The sequence below is a fragment of the Musa acuminata genome, chromosome BXJ1-10 (assembly GCF_036884655.1).
Source record: "Musa acuminata AAA Group cultivar baxijiao chromosome BXJ1-10, Cavendish_Baxijiao_AAA, whole genome shotgun sequence".
NCBI lineage: Eukaryota > Viridiplantae > Streptophyta > Magnoliopsida > Zingiberales > Musaceae > Musa > Musa acuminata.
This window is the reverse complement of record NC_088336.1, coordinates 33,674,865-33,694,087: the sequence shown is the minus strand read 5'-3', so window position 1 is coordinate 33,694,087 and position 19,223 is coordinate 33,674,865. Positions and strand designations below refer to the sequence as shown.

Here is a 19,223-nt window from a genome sequence, read left to right as displayed (position 1 = left end):
TCACTCCATTGAAAACAATATGGCTGCTGGTTGTCGACCAGAGACAGGTTGTGTTTGCTGCCAACATTTAATTCATTTCAGTGGCAAAATGTGATTACAGGCATACAAAAAACTTGACTTGTGCAAGTTATTTTCTTCTTCTCCTATAATACAAGTTTTTTAGTTGTGTGATTAGATTTGGCTTGAAAGCTTCATGCTAAGTAGACAAGAGATTATTCTTCGTGGTGGTAGAGTTACATGCTCAATTTTAAGGTGTGATCCGTATGTGTAATTCCAATGTGTGGATCTGATTAACCAACAAAGAGATCAAAAAGCATTTGTACAAACTATCTGCATCCCCTTTAGCTCATCATCTACTCGTGAACACACAGGGATCCGACCGATACTTCCATCAGGTATGACATGTATCAAAGACCTTTTCTTTCCTCCTCTTTCGAGTGATTGTTCTCCAACCGTAAGCACATTAGTAGTAGGACGATAGCATTGCTTCCATCGGTAGTCGTCCTCCGTTCGTTTGGAAGAACGCAATGATCCCGTCGTAGACGACATGCTTCGCATTTGCCCCCATCACCAAGTCCGCACGGGCATAGTCCTTCACAAACTGAACAGCGAGCTTGTCGCTATCGTGGTTCTTGATAGCATCCGACAGAGGCATCACATCCTCGCCGTAGCTGAGCAGCGGCGGCAGGTCGCGCGGTATGTTCGACTTGTTGTGCACCGGCGGACTGCCTTGCCCGTGGTAAGCCATGTTCGTTTCGTAGTTGTACTTGGTCAGCACTCCCATCTCCGAACGCTGTGAGTCACAACACTGGGAACTCGTGGTGTATGACAAAATGCGGCACCGGATTTTCTACCATCTGTGACCAGTCGGTATGCTGTGTGTTTGCACTAATTATTCATTTCGTGCTTGTTTCTTGTGCCATTGTAGATGATCACAGATTAGTTGGAAGATGTTCTGAATAAGATTTTTCGTGCGCAAAACTCTTCCGTTTGTGAAACCTGCTTCTAGATACCAATGCTGATAAAATATTCTAGTATCATAGTCAAACGACAATCATTATAATTCCAGTGACTTGTCAACTTGAATTACTAGTCAGTAGGATCTAAGGGAAAATGGAATTTATGAAGTTTTATCGGGATGTGGATATTGAAGTTACTGTTTATCATCTGTGAGACATGAAAAGTTCTTTTCTTTTCCATTTGGTTCTTATTTTTAGTTCTTCTTTTTTTCTCTGTTTGGATGTAAATATGGTCACAATATTGGCCCCTAAGAGTTTATGATTCAGATAGCAGATTTTTGGAAACAATTGTGGATATAATGCTACACATTTCCATGTACCCTTCCACATCTCTGATGCATAGAAGTGATGTCAGATCTAGGTGAGTCTAGGTGAGCCAGGAGACTAAGAAACAGTAAATAGATGGAAGAATGGATATAAATATGAAAAAAAAATAACTTCCAGTGGAGAATGTTTTGGATTCATGTGTGAGAAATATGAGGTACTTTTTTGAGTGGATGTGAGAAATATGAGTAGGTGAAGCAGCTAAATATTCTAAAAGCTTAGGACAACATGTAAACTTGATAAATGGAAGTGGAGGCTATAAATAAATTACTCCCAAGACTAATGAACATAGTGCTATTCCATGGTCAAGGGTGACAACAAGTATACAAGCCCTCAATGATCACAATACTCAATCATTGTTTGATCCTTAGAAAATGCCAAAATAAGTTTAATTTCAAAATATTCAGCATGATAAAGTATTACAAGTGAGGAAACATGCACAATGAATTGAAGCATTAAAAGGTAGTACCAATCATAAAGGTTATTCAGTTCTCATTGGATGGCTAAGAAACCAAGATGTGCTCAATATGCTTCAGATTTGCATCAGACTTACTCTGTGCAAGATGGATCATTGTCTTCATTGATGTAGGCTGGTGTTCAAACCTCAAGAAAAGCTCCACAGTAGAGGCATTGAGGCAGCAGTTGATATTCAAATTGTTTGCAGAGTAGCGAAAATTATTACGGTGGCATATATATTAGTGACAGTCAGAAGTTAAGTTCAAGAATATTTTTATGGAATCTATTTGGCAGAATTTATACCTGTGACTGATGTCATTGAGTCATAGCAATTCACACCTGGCAGATGGCAGACTTTCTTAAAAAAATTTCCTGCAGCTGACCTACCTTCCATTAAGTTTGAATATCAATGTCTAGGAGAAGAGACAATAATTTGCACTACAGATTTTTGAGCAAGAGGGTTTTTCCTTTAATATTGACAAGAGAGGCATGTTAGTCTTACCCTTTGGGATCAAATTCTGTCAGTCCAAACCACCTCAATGTCTGCAAAAGAGCAAACAACAGTATCAGGAATCTGTAATACTACAATAGTGGATTTTTATTGTCCAAACCTAACAAGCTTCCACCAGACATGGCCATGCTGTTCTGAACTCTTAAGATGGTGAAATTTGGGCAACATACAGCAATAGAGGCATATGAACTCAAAGTATCATCTCTTTTCATGAAAAATTTATAATACATAGCAGCAAGTATCCCATACTTCTCCCGAAAATGATCTGGCTGCAACTATCCTTACTGGAGTTGTCAAATAGGCAACCGGACTTAAGAGGGCCGCTGACTTGAGATTATCCACCATCTTCCTCTCTGAGAATGATGATAGAGCTATCAGAGTACCCTGCAGGATCATAAGCAAGCTGCATTTTAGCATTATTCTATTAAAACAGAGAAGAAGAAAAAGAAATACTATATGCAAGCTATATATTACCATAATTCTGACAAAAAAGATGGTGTTTATAACAACTTCATCAGACTCTAGTGAATTGCTTGTTCCACAGAAAAAAAAAGGAAAAAAAAATCAAGTGTTTGTGATCATTTTTGAACCAAGTTTATGTGATCTCCAATCTCTTTGTGCTGCTTCAATCAACTAGATTTGACCTTGTCGAATTAAGACTACAATTTTGCACCAACAAATCTAGTTTTCTGAATTTGAACTTGTTTTGATTAGTCTCAATTTTTGAGTTAAAATTCCAGTGATTTGCAGCTTGAATTTACATCAGAATAAAATAGAGCTGTTCCATCTTAGATTTGTAGAACAAAGAAAAATATCAAAGTACAACCTTCAAGTGCATGAATCATATGTTTATCAAAGATTATTATTTGCGCATAAGCAGAGCTCTTACCATAGAATGACCAACATCCTTTAACTTCTGCCCTGTTTGCTGATACACAAATTCAATTGTTGCAGGCAAATCATGGATGACCAACTCATCCCAAGACCACGCCCAGTAAGCCCGCTCGGAGATGCCAGAAATGAGAATATGATGCTACGAGCAGCAGCAACAACAACGACTCAGATGCCAACCAGAACAATCTGCTGCAGTAAGTTCTTGGTCACAAGAGGAGCTTATCAGAAATGTAGAGAAGATGACAAGCCGGGTCTGACGGATCAAGAAGATGCATGGCGACGGCTCCACCAAGTGCCTCTGGTGTTGGCAATCCACACGTCGAAATCATTGTCTGCTAATATGAATGCCAATGATTCTTGAGGTGAATTTAGCAGCCAGGTCAAGCCGTCATGCCATCACCATGTATACAGTTGTTGATATCTCCCTTGTATGTTGATTTCAGGATACAAGTAAGTTGGATACATGAAGATATGATATCTGATTGCATCCATCAAGACAACTAGTCATTGCTGTTAGAGGTGAGTGCTCTTTCTCTCTCTCTCTCTCTCTCGTTCTAAAGGAGACATCCTTCTAACCATGTGTTTCTATGATCATGTTTCAGCATCCATGCACGAGAAGTGGAGATGCATGCATGAACGAGACTGATGACTGCATGAACTTACCATGAGCACTCCACGCTGCAGCAGCACAGGCTGCCTCCTCTTCAGCTGGCCACCTCCCCCTGCTCTTCCTCTACCCTGCTGAATCCTATGCTGGATTAGCATATCTCGTTCAAAGACAGCGACGGGCTTCAGAGGTGCTGCATCCTCTCTACCCATCAACTATGGATGCGCTTCACTGCTGCCTCGAATTCTCAGCACTTGTAGCCCAGCGGGGTTCACGATGGAAGCGCACACGCCATCGATCTCGGGATCCTCGCCATTGATGGAGAGGAGAAAGAAGGTGATGACAAGAGGCCAATTCCAGCAATGGAATTGCATGTTGGAGGCTGTCATATGAAGGGAGAGGAGACGTAAGATGGAGAAATATATAGGAAGGTTTTGTCTATGTGATGATAGCCATCACAATTCCAGCCCATATCCTCATGGCCATTTCACGTCTTCTTCAGGCTCACGAGTCGCCGACCGACACCAGCGCTGCTTTCATGTTGTCGCCACCGGCCGAGCTTTCGTTTTTGAGGAGGTGTTCTTCGTTGGATGGCAGCTAATTCCTTATTATCTATGAATAAACATAAATAGTAATATAGCAAAGATGACTCTGTGGCCCAATGGATAAGGCGCTGGTCTACGGAACCAGAGATTCTGGGTTCGATCCCCAGCAGAGTCGCATTGTTTCTCATGTTTTATGGATTTTGTTTTTCCTCTCTCTCTCTCTCTCTCTCTCTCTATATATATATATATATAGATATATACTCTTCATCAAACGATGACCACAGAGAACTAAGCATTTATAGCTGTAGATGATACCACAAGTGAGCTTAAGAACTTTGGCTAACAATTTTGTGAGAAGAGAAGGCAACAGTAATACCATCTCGAGTAGGCATTTCGAGTGCAAATGCAAGCAGATACAAAAACAACAACATAGCATTGCAGATAAAATTATTGCACGAAATTAAAATAGACATCGGATGAGTGTTAACCTCGATACAGTGAAAGGGAGTTTATTGTTATTGTACATGAATCAACTACTGACAAATTGTTTTCGATCTTATTGACATCGAGTGTATACTCCTTATAGATAACTCCGACATACCTGTAATCGGTGGATGCTTATCGCTTCTTGTCATCGTCATCTTCATGTGTACGAGGAAATTCTTTTTGCTGATACTCTTCAGTTGCGTATATACACATGCGAAAACATTCTCTGATAGAACTGTCTCTTCTAATAGAATATTTATCGCCACCCTGCAAATTTATAAATCCATGGCTCATTTTGTCGCTGGATGTTACCAGAGTTACTCAAGTTGCAGCGACCTCGAATTGTCTGTATCGGTATCATGCGGTGCAGGGACCAGGACTCATCTTCTGCCTCCTGTCATCTAAGCCAAATCTCTGCAGGCTTGGCAAGCAACAATGGCTGGTTTTCCATGTTTTCTCTTTTTGGCCCTTGAGATCTCTCCTCGGTGTCGCCTCACTACTGCAAATGGAACTTGCTCCAGACCGAAATGGAGTTGCACTTGATGAATTTACGGGTCGGTCGGTCTTGGTTTTGTATTCATCCAATTTCGCATTGATGTCCACACTCTCTTCAGCAGCATCTGGCACATCGATTTGTTCACTATCCGAGGTCTCATGTAGAAGTTCAGAGAGTTTCTTTTTACCGGTTGGAGATGGTTCGGATTTTAAGTCCGAATATTTTTCAAACACGAAGCGACTGTCAAATTGATGGGTTAACGGTGAACTTAATTGATGATTTGGGGTGCTGCCGCGTGAAGGAGTGAATTCTGCATTAAAAAGAATAATCCATCATAAATTAGGAGGAAAGGACAATATGCATCCTAAGAAATAACTAATGTAGAAGAAATTTACATGTTATGCAATTGAAGAAGAGATCATACCTCCATTTACGCTAAAGAAATCATCTTCACAGTCAGAGTCTAACCATGCTCGTGAATCGAAGAAGATCTCTTCTTTACTGCCTGCTAATCCACAAAATTAGGCATTCATTAAGTAGACTGATAAAGATAGTTTAAACCAATGAAAATGAGGTATTAGAAGTTAAAGAAATCAATCATTCGGATAATAAATATTTAAGAACAGAAACAGCCAATGTTTCTCTCGCAGAATGAAAGCTTGCGACTTCATAATGAAAGTTTAAGCCCTTCGTTTAACATAGCCCAAGGACATGGATCATTTCGAAATACTAACACTTACTCCGAAAGCCGTAGTTAATGCAGGAGTCGAATCAACAAGATCAGTACAACATTAGAAATCAATTTAATATAAAAAAAGCTCCATCGATGTAATTTTGATGGCATCGTTTTTTAAAGTTCAGTTAAGGGCTTTTACCAAACATAGCCTATAGTCATACGATTATTAAGGCTAAGCTTGGAGAAAAATTAAAACAAAAGGTGAATACCCACAACAACATTTTCATCATGTTGAATATCCAATTGCACGACAATCGCTGAACTCTTTTGCCATCACAGTTTATTAACACCGACCGACGATATGCCCACAGTTCAGAGGACCAGACACCTCTGGATTCACATTATCGAATTATTAAATCAGATAGTTGTTGTAATCCTAATAGTTGGTATCATTCTTCGGAAAAGAAAATTTAGTTTTGGCTTTAAAAGAATGATCCAATGGGAATGGCACTATGAGAAATGACAACAGTGACTTGCAAGTTGCAAGGAGAGATAAAAGGAAGGCATGAATTAAGCCTCATAAGATTCCTTCTTTTTCTTTTTATGATGATGAGAGTGGTTGAAACAGAGTTGAAAAGGACAAGCAACGACAAAGGATCAAGTTCTATTGAGTATAAATCATGAGACAACGCTGTAAAATAGCAGAAACTTCTTAGTTACGACGATCCGGTGGACGAATCACCACAGCGAATAAAAATATAAGCCAAGCTTGTCATGTAATCAGCATCTCATATTAGTTATCTGTGATGATACAATTTCTGTATGTAAGTTTGAGGTGAAAAGCCAGAGATCATACATACCAAGATTGGAGGTGATCCATCTAGATGAGAGCAACAACAAAGAGCAGTCAGATCACGGAGATCACTGTCGATCTTTTGGTACTTAAATCACCACATAAGAGAGAAAATTAAGAAGAAATACCGATATGTGCTCTTATCTTCTATGAGTAAATTGTACAACGATTCAAAATCTTGAAGTTGTGTATGGTAAGAAGAAAAAAAAATCTAATTTTTATTTCGAATAGGGCCATAAACAGTACCCTGTTCTAAGATACAATTCAAACTGTTGTGTTTTCTTTGCACCATAAACCCAAATTACCATCCAACACTCAGTCAAGAAGATTAAAAATTGGGACTTCAAGAAAAAAAAAGGCGTCATTTCATACTGAAAAGTTCGATCTTTACCCCAAAAAGGGTCCAAGAAAGATCATTCGCAAAGTAAAGAAAAGGACTTGATGCCAGAAACACAACATACCAAAGTCCTGGCTCTTAAGGTCAAACCGAGCAACTGGATTCTCCCCCTTCATAGCCTTCTCCTTGGCGGGCGACGGGACGAAGAACCTCTTGGCCTTGGAGGCCATTCCCAGGCGCCATCTCGCCGCGGAATCCGGGTCTCCTTGAACCGAAACGCAAGCACCCATCTTCAATATCAAATCTTTGTCGTGGAACCTCCGTCTCCTGCTCGTGTCACAAGAAATAATCGAATAATCAGCAAGGAAAATGCAAAATAGGAACGTAAGAAGAGGAAAAGGCAAGCGATCGCTACTTGACTTAGTGAGGGTGACAAAAAAGATCACTTTCTTAATATAAAGAATCCATGATAAGAGGCCAAAGGTCTGCCACGCCGACCTTTTGCGCAGAGAGAGAGAAAGAGAGAGAGAGAGAGAGAGAGAGTACAGAGGCAGGGAAAGGAAGAGAGCTCTCTTTTTGGTTCTTTGCTCATGGAACAGAGAAGATGTAGTGGAAGCAGGTAGGGGCCCCGTTGAAAGGTAGCTTGCACTTCAAAGTGAGGTCATAAGGTAGGCATTGGTGCCACTCATTGGCCCACCATGAATAAGAAAGATTTCTGTGTGCACCGATAGATCCTTCTCATGACGGAGAAGAGAGGATAGCAGTGGAAAAGAGCCTATCCAAATGAATTAGATAGGCAAAAATATAAGTGTGAATTCTTGCAATTATTAGAAGCTTATAACAGTTCATGCTTATTATAACCACAATGACAGGAACAAGGGACAAAGTTTCAACCTTGTCAAAATCTATGTGCATAGTCATTATATTTATCTTGCTGGAGTTCATTGTGAATGTTGCTTTGGTAGGAATGACCTCTGTTTTGTCTTGTTGTAGTGGCTGTTTTGGATCAATTACCTTCAGCTTTCTCTTTTTCTCATGATATTTAATCCTCTTTGATAGAGCAATAATTGATGTGCCTTTGTCCTACTATAACATTATTTTTCACATAATCAATCCAATAACATATTATGATTACCAGCCCTGTTAGAACAGGGTTTTGTTTTCCTTGGAAACAGCAAAATATGAGACTGGCTGGTGACCAACTACAGTAAATTCAGCATCATGCATTTGACTAATTAATAATATATATATAAGATATTATTTTTTGTTGGATTTGGGGTCTTTTTTTGTATGAGTTGTGAGTATCATGGCTAAGGTTAGATATGGGGTCCTTTTCAATCAAGGACATCTCACCATGGCCATCAGGCACAGTTGTCTTCTCCATCCTTCTTGTAACCATCAGCAGAAAGAAGCTTTCTTGGAAGCAAACCAACCATTAGTCACTTAATTGATGACACTTGTAATAAGCATAATTCTAAATGCCTCATATTCTGACTGGGGATTTCTTGAGTCATGGATGAGAAGTCATGCAGGACTGGAGTTGCAAGCAGATGAACTGTGTCTTCAGGCATTAGCATGAGTAAACTGAGGGCCAATAGATATCATCCAATTGGTTGATCTTCGATCAGATCATATTACCAATAGTGAGAGTGACAATCTTGATTTTTTTTTCTTTTCTTTTAGTACTTAGAATTTAATCCGACTTACGTAATTCGAATATAAGTATTTTTTAATCGAATTTAGAATATGATGAATCATGATATATCCTCGTTATTTCATTTTAGAGAGTTGTACGATCTTAACCAATGTATATTAAATATGATCATTAATATTTTTCTAGTGAAAAACTAGTGAAGAAGTCGAGAATTATTGGATCCTATAATGAGTATCATAGGATGAGTCATCATTCGTGTTCTAGAATATCTCATTATATTTTGTTTGTTTTGAAGTCTCAAATAATCCAAAAGATATTGTAAGGATAAATCGAGATAGAAATAAATAAAAATGAATTCAGATTTAATACGATAGGCAAGCAAGAAAGAATGATAAGAGTCTAGAATTGCTCGTTTTCTTCTTCAAAGTGATTGCAGGCACCATAGCTTGGGACTCCTCCACATGTGGAAATCTCTAGTAACTCCTTGAGGAAGAAGACCTCAGAGCCAAATCAATGGAGGTTCATGTGGTCAAGCTTCAGCCATGTCAGTGGCAGAGTGGAAGCCAAACTACAAGAAGAAAGCTGAAACTTTATGCCATGTACAAATAAGAAGAGAGAAGGAGCTTTCCTTTTCTTAGCATTCAAGTCAAACGGTCCATCACTTCCACTGAGCCCCTCCCCTTCTCCATGAGAAGCCACCAGAAGCTGGAAAAAGAAGTGCTCTCATCAATCCTTGGGATCTCCCATGGTTTTGGCCTCCTTGCAAGCCAAGCCTTTGGATTGGTTTAGTAGGTAGCTTAATAGTATCAATCAGGAAGATAAATTGACAGTGCTTTGTATCAAATTAATCTTTGCTTGATGTAACTCTATTTAAAATCATATTTATTATGATACCATAATATAACTTTTATAATCTTAAACATCGAGATTCGATGAGATAATTGATCTATTAACTTAATGAGTTTATAATGATACAAGTTTGTGATAATATACTCATTCAATTCTTATAGATCTTTTTTTTTAAGAATATTTTTATTTTTAATGTGGGATTAGATTGAAATTATGAATCTCTCTTGTCTTAATATTTTTTTTTATCAAAAACTAATATAGTCCAAAATCAAACTGTAGCTGAGTGTAAATGAGCTTTGGCCCAATAATGATTTCACAATATGATACAAGTCTTCTTAATTTTATTCTTGTCTAGTATTAGATTGATTTTAATATCATATGTTACAATCCAATTTGACAATATAACTAATTGATTACTAACTTGATAAATTAATGATAGTATACTGATCAAGTCTATAAAAATCAATTCAATTTTGTTTTCACTTTCCATGGAGGATTAAACTGGAAAGTGAAAAAGATTAGATGAGGCATGAGATGGTTGGAGATCAATTTTAAATGCAATGAATGAAAGCAACACAAAGTTAGATCCATGAAATGTGAAGGCACATATGGTTTGATGAGGTCCTACAAAGGACCACAGGGGCTCTCACAACCTAACCTTCTTCATGTTGCCATCAATCCATTCCAAGAGAAAGATAAATCCACTCCAAATGTCAAAGAGTTCATGCACATTCTCTTGTGATTGTTTTCTACTTCCATTTATATTATTTGTTAATCATCTGATTTTATTTTTTGTCAACATGATCAAGATTAAAGAACTCATGTTTGGGAGTGCCATTTCACACCATTTGGTGTGCCATCTGCCTTGGATAAGTTATTTAAATGCATCACATTGACATCTCAGGATATCATATTTTATTTTGTTTGGTCCCTCTGATCAATGCTAAAGAAATAAGTGTGGACAAAATTGGACACCCATCTCAATCCCCATCACCACAAGCATTTAGGAAATCAAAGTGTATGTACATTGTAGCCTTTAATTGTACTTGCAACATGTTGGAAAGAAAAAAAATAATACATGTATATATCTTTTTAAAGTAGTAATTTTGTACTTATTCTCTTTTAAATTTAAAGGCAAAATTATATCTTTTTTCTAAATACTTGTCTCAATCCCTTGCATCAATTGACTATTAGTATAATGACATTAACACTTCTTTCAATACATTTTTCTAGATATTAGGAAATATGGAGATAAATTTATTATTAAAAATAATAATATTAATACCTTAGATATTTAAAATTTATTTTTAATTAAATCCACTAATAATCATGATTAATAGTAATTAACTTGAGTTATATATATATGTAACTTTATTATTTTTATTATATTGAACTTATAAAGGTAATTATTGTATAATTTTTATTGTACAATAAAAGTTTAATTATTATATAATTTTTATTATTGCTTCTTCAACTCCACTTTTGGATAGGGTGGAGAAAGTGAAACAGCACATCTAAAAGCTGTGATTTCAGATTCAATGGAAGAAAAATGTCACTATATTGGTAGGGAAATAAAAAGAAAAAGAACAACTAATAATTGATATATCACATCTGCTAAAACATAATCACCTCTCAATCATATAATCCATGACTCAACTAAGTTGATGCATTTGGTTTATTCATATCTTTTATATTCTAATTTTATTCAATTTATGCATTTGTTTTATGCATTTTGTTGAATACAATATATATATATATATATATATATATAATCCATTTATATATATTTAATACAATTATATATATTTCTATATATTTTATCAATTACGTATCCATATATATATATATATATATATATATATATATATGCTCTCATTAGGAGCGCTCGCTTTCTCCACCCTCTTCTTCGGCTCGTCGTCATTACTGCGATTATTCTTTTCGTAGACATACTTCGATGGGCTTTTCCTCTTCTCCATGGCCAATCACGCCACCTGCGCTAGATTGACCGGCGTTGCCCGCACCATCCCCGAACCGGTGGCCGGCCCGCTCCAATCGACCCGGTGCAAACCCATAGCGGGCTTCCTCCGCTTCCACCTCACGCTCCTCCACTCCCTCTCCTAACCCCCGTCGAGCGACCCTGATGGCCCGGGTCTTCCTCCACCACGTCGTCGGCGACCTCACCCTCGGCAAGCCCGAGCTGGTCGAGTTCTCCGAGGCGGAGACGGTCGAGGCGGCCGTCCGCGCCATCGGGGACTCCGCGGACGGCGCGATCGCCGTCTGGCGGAGGAGGCCGATGGAGCCGGCGCCGCCACCTTCGGCTGAGAGGTTTATCGGGATGTTGACCTCGTTGGACGTGGTGGCCTTCCTCGCCCGGGCCGGCGCCGACCAGGAGAGGGCCATGAGGACGCCGGTCTCGGAGCTGGTGGCGCCCAACCCCAGCCTGCTGAAGGAGGTGGATCCTGGAACAAGGTGCGATCTTTTGCCACCTCTTGGCTGTCTTTATGGTTCATGAGAGGGTTTGATTGGTACGCTCGATCAGCTCGCCAAATCTTGTTACATATTAGGGCTATTTGACTGGAATCTGATAGCTGCAGCACTTGAAATTATTTAGGTGATGTACTTGCCACAGGCTTAGTTTAGTGATTGATCTTGCTTGTTGAGCTATTACTATGGAAGTGCCAATTCTTAGTCCTCCGCCAGTTGTCCTTTTCTAGAATGAGAATTGGGTGGAGATAACTCTGTCTACTTAATTATGTTTTCTAGTTATCTAATTTCTTGGTGCAGGGCACCGACAACGCCATATTTGCATAATATTTTAGTATCATTATTGTTGACCATGTAGGTTTTGTTCCCTCTATCCACTACATTTTAAGATGGACATGTGACCACATGATCTGTATGATACTTTGTACTGTGTGATGTTCATATAGAAACTGCAACCAAGTTGTTTGGAAAATGAAAGAACAAATTTTCTACTCATATAAAAGCTTCGGAGAAAGCAACAGGTATGTTATAAAATGGAATATCTAATATCTATCCTTTTCATTTAAGAGGCAAGTAAGAAATCGTAATTAACGTTATTTGTAGTGACCCCAAATTCCATGTTAGTAATTGATTGGTAAACTTTATGTATCCGAAAAACTTGTTTGTTGATTGATCTCACTGGTCAAGTTGATTTATTGACATAGATTTTCATTAACGAAGTTGATTTATTGGCTTGGTGCTTGACCACATCTAGCTCCTGTTATGGTTTAAAGATGCTCATTCTGATACTAGCTTCGATGTCTTTGTCCTCAGAAAGCTTCTGTTAGTCAAAGTTTGTCAGATACAGTCTTTCATAGTTTGCCTAATCCCCAGTGAGGTTTCTGAATGCACTCCATATAAGTTTCTTCTGCACTAGCCGAACATTTTTTTTAAAAGAAAGCTGGCCTTAGTTTAGTATCATCAAAAGAGTTTAGTATCTGAAACTTTATTACTGAAAAGTTCAAGGTGATTTACGATTGCTGGTTTTTTTTCCAGTTTTGTATGTCTTGCACTTTAGTTTGTTTGGATGTATTTACCAATATCAGCACTGCTAATAATCTGCCTGATTGCTCAAAATAAGAATTTCTTTGGTTATCGCTGTGTGATGCAATTTTCTGGTCAGTTCTCATACCTTCTGTCGGAAGCAAAGAAGATGTGGGTTAACTTTGGCTTCAAGGTTGTTGCAGCACTAATCATTGACTTTGTTTATCTTGTCAGTCTCTCTTACAAAGAGCTTTTCCTCTTGGTTTACATATATTCTGTCTTTGGACTGTTAGGTTAATTGATGCACTGGAGATGATGAAACAAGGGGTAAGGCACCTCCTTGTGCGCAAAAGCATCGTGTGGAAAGGCTTCAGCAAGCGCTTTTCCATTCTTTACAATGGTAGATGGCTCAAGAACACTCAGAGCTCATCCTTGGGTGGAGAAAGCAACAGTGACCGACCGTCAACTTCTGCTCTCCCTGACAATAAGTTTTGCTGCCTCTCTCGGGAAGATGTGGTCCGTTTTCTGATAGGTTGCCTCGGTGCTCTAGCCCCGCTTCCTTTATCTTCAATCTCCTCGGTCGGAGCCATTGGTTCAAACTATGCTTACATTGAAGCCTCCTCACCTGCCCTTGAAGCCATCTATAAGATTCCTCATGACCCATGCGCGATTGCAGTTGTTGAGACAAACTCCGAAGGCAGTCACAAGATAATAGGAGATATATCTGCATATAAGCTATGGAAATGTGACTACTTGGCTGCCGCATGGGCTATGGCAAACTTGTCAGCCGGACAATTTGTTGTAGGAGCAGATGATTATGGCACCACACCAGTTTCCGTGCCGGAACTCCCCATTGATTCATCAGCAGGTGATACTGGGGCTGGAGACTCATCACGACCTAGGAAATTCAGCAGCAGGAGTATCGGGTTCTTCAGTAATCAGGTGAACCAGATGTCGATCGGGAGGCTGAGGAGCATGTACCGCGGGAGGAGCGCACCCTGGACCTGCAAGCACACGAGTTCACTGGCTGCCGTCATGGCCCAGATGCTGTCCCACAGGGCCACCCATGTATGGGTCACAGATGCTGATTTGGACGACGACACCTTAGTTGGCATTATCTCCTACACCGACATCCTGAATGCGGTCACCAAGCATCCGACACCATGAATTTGTCTCCTCCCGTGTTGTGTTTGTTTGATCATCTTTAAAGGTTTTCAGGCACCCTTTTCTTCATACTGAATCAATAGAGTTATGTATGTATGCATATGGTATATGATGAACTATACTCTTTGTCATCTGAGCTTTGCATCATATTTCTGTATACCTATGTTTGTGACATGTTAAAATCAATGAGAAAGGGATATAATGTTATGGAGTGAAGCATGTTTGAACCATGTTGGCAATACAGATCCCAAATATTTATCATAAATTTGATTAATGGATATTCTAAATAATTGAATTTTAACTAACATGTTTAATAATCCAACGTTTTGAATAATAATAATAATAATAATAATAATAATAATAATAATAATAATAATAATGAGTATTATTATTTGAGCGGAGTAAATGCGGGACCCACCGTCGGTCCCACTGCGTCGGCTTGCCTCTCTCAAACAGCGAAGGCTGGACACGCATATAAAAGGGCAATGCTGTGGAGTCGTCGGTTGGTGTTAAGAGGACGAGTGGGATGGAGATGCTGAGGGCGACGTACGGCTCGGACTCGGAAGAGGACGACGCAGACGACTCGGCCGCTGCTCCTCCCATCGTCGGCAGCAGGAGTAGTAGTGGTAGTAGTAGGAGCAAGGCAGATTCCGTCAATGGTCGTTCGAATCTTGAACAACTGGACCCTTTGCCGCCGCCGCCTCTCGATCTCCTCCAATCCCCCAATGTTCTAGGTATCGCAAACAAACTTCTTTTCTTTTCCCTTTCTGTGCCACTCGATTTGATGACACAGGAGGCGTGGATTGCAAGGGAGTTCCTCCAATCTCCGATTTAGATTATCTTGGAATTAGGGTTTCGTTTATGGGCAGGAGGGGTTGGAGCTATTGTTTGGACTCTGGTGTTGTTTATCTAACGCTTGTTTTAGAAGATTCCACCTTCATTTAGTCCCCTTCTGTTCTTCGCATGAATACTCTCTTAGTGTTCTCAAAAAGAAAAAAATTGACGCTTTTGCGTATTTTGGTATAGGAATTCCATAAGGGTTTACTTCTAATATTTTGTTCTTCTTCTTTTTTTTTCGAGAGAGAGATTATTGTTTTATTGATTTGAGTTGTTTCTGATATGAGCTTTCCGTGTTTTTAGATTTCTCATCAACTACTCAAGGTAGCCGCATCAGAAGCTTCCCACATGTCGAAGGAAATTATGCTCTTCACGTTTACGTACCAGGTCTCGTTGCAAACGTTTTCGGTTGCTTCATGATTTTGCTTTTTAAGAAAATGCTTTCCATGTATCCTGCTACCTGAATACTCTATATAATGCCCCGAAGATATGAGCAAGGAACTCATATGTTATGTCAGATTAGGTGATCTAGAATTATGCACTTGCCAGATTAGGTGATCTACAAAATGTGTGAATATAAAATGTTCTGACTGAAGTGTGATAACTGTGTTCTTAAATGTTATGTCAGATCAGCAGTTCTGAATTTTTGCAATTGCTCTGAACCTAGAAATTTTGTTTCTTTTTCTTTTTCTTTTCGATATTGTAAGAACAACCTTGCACTCTATTTTGCAGTTGTTATACCAACTACAATGAAGATGCCAGTAGCGCTTTTTGTAAAAAGAATTGCATCTCTGGTGCCTGGTCTTTATGCTGTTGATATTGATTACCCTCTTGCCGAGTTATGCAGAGATGATCTGAAGCTAGAACAGATGCTCCTAGGAAGAGAATTCCATGTTAGTTTGGGAAGAACTGTTCCTATTAAAGTGCATCAAATCGATTCCATCGTGGCAATGCTTCGTCAGAAGTTCCAATCTCAGAGAAGGTCAGCATATGTTTTCCACTTTGAAACAACTGCACAATAAAATGTTTGAATAAACCATGTTCTGAATTTAAATTTTGCTCTAACACCATACTCCATTCTGTTATTAATTTTATATTCTTATAGGAGACAGGTACAGGGTAGAGTTCAACAAGTGGGATGTTTTTGTCAATGATGAGCAAACTCGCTCTTTTCTTGCACTTGAAGTTCTTGGTGGTGGTCTATCAGAGGTATCTATGAGAGATTTTGCACATATTGCAATTTCTGCTAGTTGATGATTGGCTGGCTGTTCATCATTGCTTTATGTTATTTTCCTTTTGTGCTGGGAAAGGCCTTTTCTTGTCTTAGGTTAGATTTAGATTAGGCATGGAACCTATTAATAACTTATCGAATTGAAGTCTTCTGAGTCGTCTTTACTTGTTTGAATAGGTGATGTATTTTTTTCCCTTCAAAATTTCGCTTAATGGACCAGGGAAAAAAGTCTTTTGGCAATAAAATTTTTTGGAGGTGGGCCTTGGTGTCACTGTAAGATTTCTCCTTTTCTTAGATGTCCTAAGTAAGTTGTCGAAGTCAGATGAACCAAGGTATGATAGTATCCGAGCTGAGACAGAAAGTCTGGACAAAATCATGATGATCAAGATGTTTTTGTTCCAGATATCAGTTCTAAGATATCAAAGTACTGTTGGATCTTGTAAAAAGATGAAATTTGACAGTTTCTTTTGTATTGTTACAAATATTTATTTAAATAAGAACTCACAGTATATTGCGCGAAGCAGATTAGTGTTTGTGAGCCGTCATTTGAATTATATTAGTTGGCATCACCATATACTCTGGTTTATATATTTATTTTCCAAGAAAGGCCTATATTAGTCAAGGGAATAAACAATGTCTGCTGCAGCAATTTCTAGTCAAATGAAATCCAGGTTGTGGTCTTTGCACCTTGGACATATGGCTCATTTTGTCTACAGTAGTGTATCAAGTTGTTAATTGCAAAATTTGAGAAATTTTCTTTACCTATAAGTGTCGAATTGCTTCGAATTATTGGAGAAGCAGGGAACAAATGATTTGTGTATTATCATTTATAGTTTTATGGCTACTTTCTGGATTGTTGTTGATCCAATTTCTGGGGCCTGATTAATAGAATTCTTGTATAACAGTGTTTGGAGCAAACAGTTACCAAAATTGCTAGTTCTTCAAGGATTCAATACACATCTGTTTGACTTAGTTTCTTGTTTATGCTCATAATACTGGAAATAACTTCCAACAATTTTGGTTGCCACTTGTATAAAGTTCCTCTAGCAAACTAATCTTGTACCTTAGCCCATCAACCATTTACTTGTATGTGTCAAATTAAGGATTTATTACTAATGTTTGTCAACTTACCTTCTACTAATGTTGGTCTTCTTGTTTACAGATAACTAAGCAGATTCATATTGTTGACGTGATATATAGATTGCATGGTCTCCCTGAGTTTTATAAGGTATACTGTTTTAGTGATTTGCCATCAATGCTCTGTAATATAATTAAGTACTGCTTATTGTCACTGAAATTAACATAGGCATGAACTTATTGATCCAGATGAGAGTTTCTGTGTGATCTGCTCCAAATTCGTTGGCATCTTGTCATGTTATCATGAACTCTTCATGAAGTTCATAATTATTACCTGCACAGCTCATTGTGTAGAAGGATATAAGGATGGCACAAGTTGTTTACACGTAATCATCCTTTTATTTACTTCTTTAAATTGGTCAACCAACCTTTAAAATGTTAAGCATCAAGGTGCTTCTCGTCATGCTTGTTTAAGTGAAGCCTTGGTCTTAACCCTCCCTAGTCATTCCTTTGAACCAATTGTTACCCTTTTATTTGCTTCATTCCTGTCATATATTACATGGGGCAAAGATTTAAATACCAGTTGGACTAGTTTGTAGTGATTGGTATTTTATCGATCCGACCATCAGTATAAATAGCTCAATACCTGTACATATATGTTTATTTTTATTATTATATTCATTGTTACTAGGCAATTGGTCAGTCTATTGGTACCATATTTAAGTTTTCAAGTGGTCGATTAATTAGATGAATCATCTATTTTGAAGTTACAGAATCATTGCATGATGGTTCTAGAAAGCTATTTACCTTACAAGTGTAACGTTATTCCATTGTGGAGATTAGTATATGACTATCTTGTGAAATCTAAAATCGACACAGTCATTCTAATGTTGCATTTACCTGGTGGCAGAATCCACGACCCCACATATCATTGTTATGGGGATCAGGAGATATGAGCGACAGGTTAAAGCAGGGTATTGAAGAAATTGACAGATCCTACAAAAATGCAAACCTGTCATGTGGTGGTCACATCTTTACTTGCAAGACCAGTGGCATCGAATGTAAAATAGGTAAAAAGACATACAGCATATGTAAGTTTCTTGATTGAAAGCAATTTTTGTTGACAAGGCTTTCACGGTTAATATGGTATATTGTAAACATGATCATTTATCAGACAGAAAATTGAGTAGCTTTATGATCTTAATCTTTCTGCAATCATTAGCCTATAACCTTTCTGGCTCTGGTGTTACTCAAAATTGTGAAAATTTGTGAGTTCACGAACTATCATCAGGTCAATTGTAAAGTTAAAAGTGCATTTGAGAAATTACTTTGTTCATGTTTAATATGGAGATTGCGGAGAAGTGTTTAGAATCCTTCTCATATTATCAGATCTTTTGAGACTGCTGCATCATTGTTGTCTTTGTGAGAATTCAAGTACAGAGGCTTGAATTCTTCTCATGTTTAATTGTAGGCTTTAAAGTGAAGGGTAATGCAGTACCTGACACTAACTACTGTCATCTTTGTCAGAATTCATGTACAGAGGAACTACCAATTTGGTCTGTGGGAAGAGAGAACATTTCTTTTCTGGTGAAATATACATTATTTGAAAATCTATATCATAGTCATCCTGACATTTGTTTAGGCTTTTTGAGAAATCCAAATCTTTCTGATGCTTGCAATCCAACTTCATGCATTCTTGT

The 19,223-nt window shown here is 38.3% G+C and overlaps 3 protein-coding genes, 2 long non-coding RNA genes and 1 other non-coding gene across 11 annotated transcripts; 4 read left to right on the top strand and 2 right to left on the bottom strand.

Moving 5' to 3' along the window:
- Nucleotides 1–271: 271 nt before the first annotated feature.
- Nucleotides 272–4,305, top strand: LOC135594625 (uncharacterized). Its single transcript, XR_010480150.1, has 4 exons — nt 272–870; nt 3,265–3,566; nt 3,648–3,723; nt 3,807–4,305. It is a non-coding gene; the product is annotated as an uncharacterized LOC135594625 (long non-coding RNA).
- On the bottom strand, nt 1,667–3,404 carry LOC135594626 (uncharacterized). Its single transcript, XR_010480151.1, has 3 exons — nt 3,200–3,404; nt 2,302–2,694; nt 1,667–2,182 (listed from the first exon to the last, which is right to left on the bottom strand). It is a non-coding gene; the product is annotated as an uncharacterized LOC135594626 (long non-coding RNA).
- Nucleotides 4,306–4,458: 153 nt separating the features above from the next.
- Nucleotides 4,459–4,531, top strand: TRNAR-ACG (transfer RNA arginine (anticodon ACG)). Its single transcript has one exon. It is a non-coding gene; the product is annotated as a tRNA-Arg (tRNA).
- A 239-nt stretch (nt 4,532–4,770) lies between these two features.
- LOC135581119 (uncharacterized protein At3g27210-like) lies at nt 4,771–7,867 on the bottom strand. Of its 5 annotated transcripts, none has more exons than XM_065084981.1 (4): nt 7,751–7,867; nt 7,329–7,531; nt 5,763–5,846; nt 4,771–5,648 (listed from the first exon to the last, which is right to left on the bottom strand). In XM_065084981.1, the coding sequence occupies exons 2-4, from the start codon at nt 7,492–7,494 to the stop codon at nt 5,200–5,202; spliced, it is 699 nt and encodes a 232-aa protein (XP_064941053.1). In that variant the 5' UTR covers nt 7,495–7,531; nt 7,751–7,867; the 3' UTR covers nt 4,771–5,199. The 5 variants fall into 5 exon arrangements, with proteins under 5 accessions (XP_064941053.1, XP_064941051.1, XP_064941054.1 ...); XM_065084979.1 differs by having other exon boundaries at nt 7,620–7,762; XM_065084982.1 differs by having other exon boundaries at nt 5,763–5,843; nt 7,620–7,762.
- Nucleotides 7,868–11,594: 3,727 nt separating this feature from the next.
- LOC103969508 (CBS domain-containing protein CBSX6) lies at nt 11,595–14,594 on the top strand. 2 transcript variants are annotated; one of them, XM_065084978.1, is made up of 3 exons: nt 11,595–12,176; nt 13,354–13,407; nt 13,508–14,594. In XM_065084978.1, the coding sequence occupies exons 1-3, from the start codon at nt 11,848–11,850 to the stop codon at nt 14,379–14,381; spliced, it is 1,257 nt and encodes a 418-aa protein (XP_064941050.1). In that variant the 5' UTR covers nt 11,595–11,847; the 3' UTR covers nt 14,382–14,594. The 2 variants fall into 2 exon arrangements, with proteins under 2 accessions (XP_064941050.1, XP_009381329.2); XM_009383054.3 differs by lacking the exon at nt 13,354–13,407.
- A 278-nt stretch (nt 14,595–14,872) lies between these two features.
- Nucleotides 14,873–18,727, top strand: LOC103969507 (uncharacterized). Its single transcript, XM_009383053.3, has 6 exons — nt 14,873–15,112; nt 15,519–15,602; nt 15,948–16,197; nt 16,328–16,424; nt 17,609–17,674; nt 18,434–18,727. Exons 1-6 carry the CDS (start codon nt 14,905–14,907, stop codon nt 18,629–18,631), a joined length of 903 nt encoding a protein of 300 aa, XP_009381328.2. The 5' UTR covers nt 14,873–14,904; the 3' UTR covers nt 18,632–18,727.
- Nucleotides 18,728–19,223: the final 496 nt, after the last annotated feature.

What these genes read in the sequence shown, in the direction of transcription:
- LOC135581119 (XM_065084981.1), bottom strand. Translation starts at nt 7,494, where the DNA reads ATGGGTGCTTGCGTTTCGGTTCAAGGAGACCCGGATTCCGCGGCGAGA. An exon ending in CCTTAAGAGCCAGGACTTTG is followed by an intron (nt 5,847 to 7,328) that starts GTATGTTGTGTT and finishes TTTGTGGATTAG; the next exon opens with CAGGCAGTAAAGAAGAGATC. An exon ending in TTTCTTTAGCGTAAATGGAG is followed by an intron (nt 5,649 to 5,762) that starts GTATGATCTCTT and finishes TTTTTAATGCAG; the next exon opens with AATTCACTCCTTCACGCGGC.
- LOC103969508 (XM_065084978.1), top strand. Translation starts at nt 11,848, where the DNA reads ATGGCCCGGGTCTTCCTCCACCACGTCGTCGGCGACCTCACCCTCGGC. An exon ending in GAGGTGGATCCTGGAACAAG is followed by an intron (nt 12,177 to 13,353) that starts GTGCGATCTTTT and finishes TTTTCTGGTCAG; the next exon opens with TTCTCATACCTTCTGTCGGA. An exon ending in GGGTTAACTTTGGCTTCAAG is followed by an intron (nt 13,408 to 13,507) that starts GTTGTTGCAGCA and finishes TTGGACTGTTAG; the next exon opens with GTTAATTGATGCACTGGAGA.
- LOC103969507 (XM_009383053.3), top strand. Translation starts at nt 14,905, where the DNA reads ATGGAGATGCTGAGGGCGACGTACGGCTCGGACTCGGAAGAGGACGAC. An exon ending in TCTTCACGTTTACGTACCAG is followed by an intron (nt 15,603 to 15,947) that starts GTCTCGTTGCAA and finishes TCTATTTTGCAG; the next exon opens with TTGTTATACCAACTACAATG. An exon ending in GTCTCCCTGAGTTTTATAAG is followed by an intron (nt 17,675 to 18,433) that starts GTATACTGTTTT and finishes ACCTGGTGGCAG; the next exon opens with AATCCACGACCCCACATATC.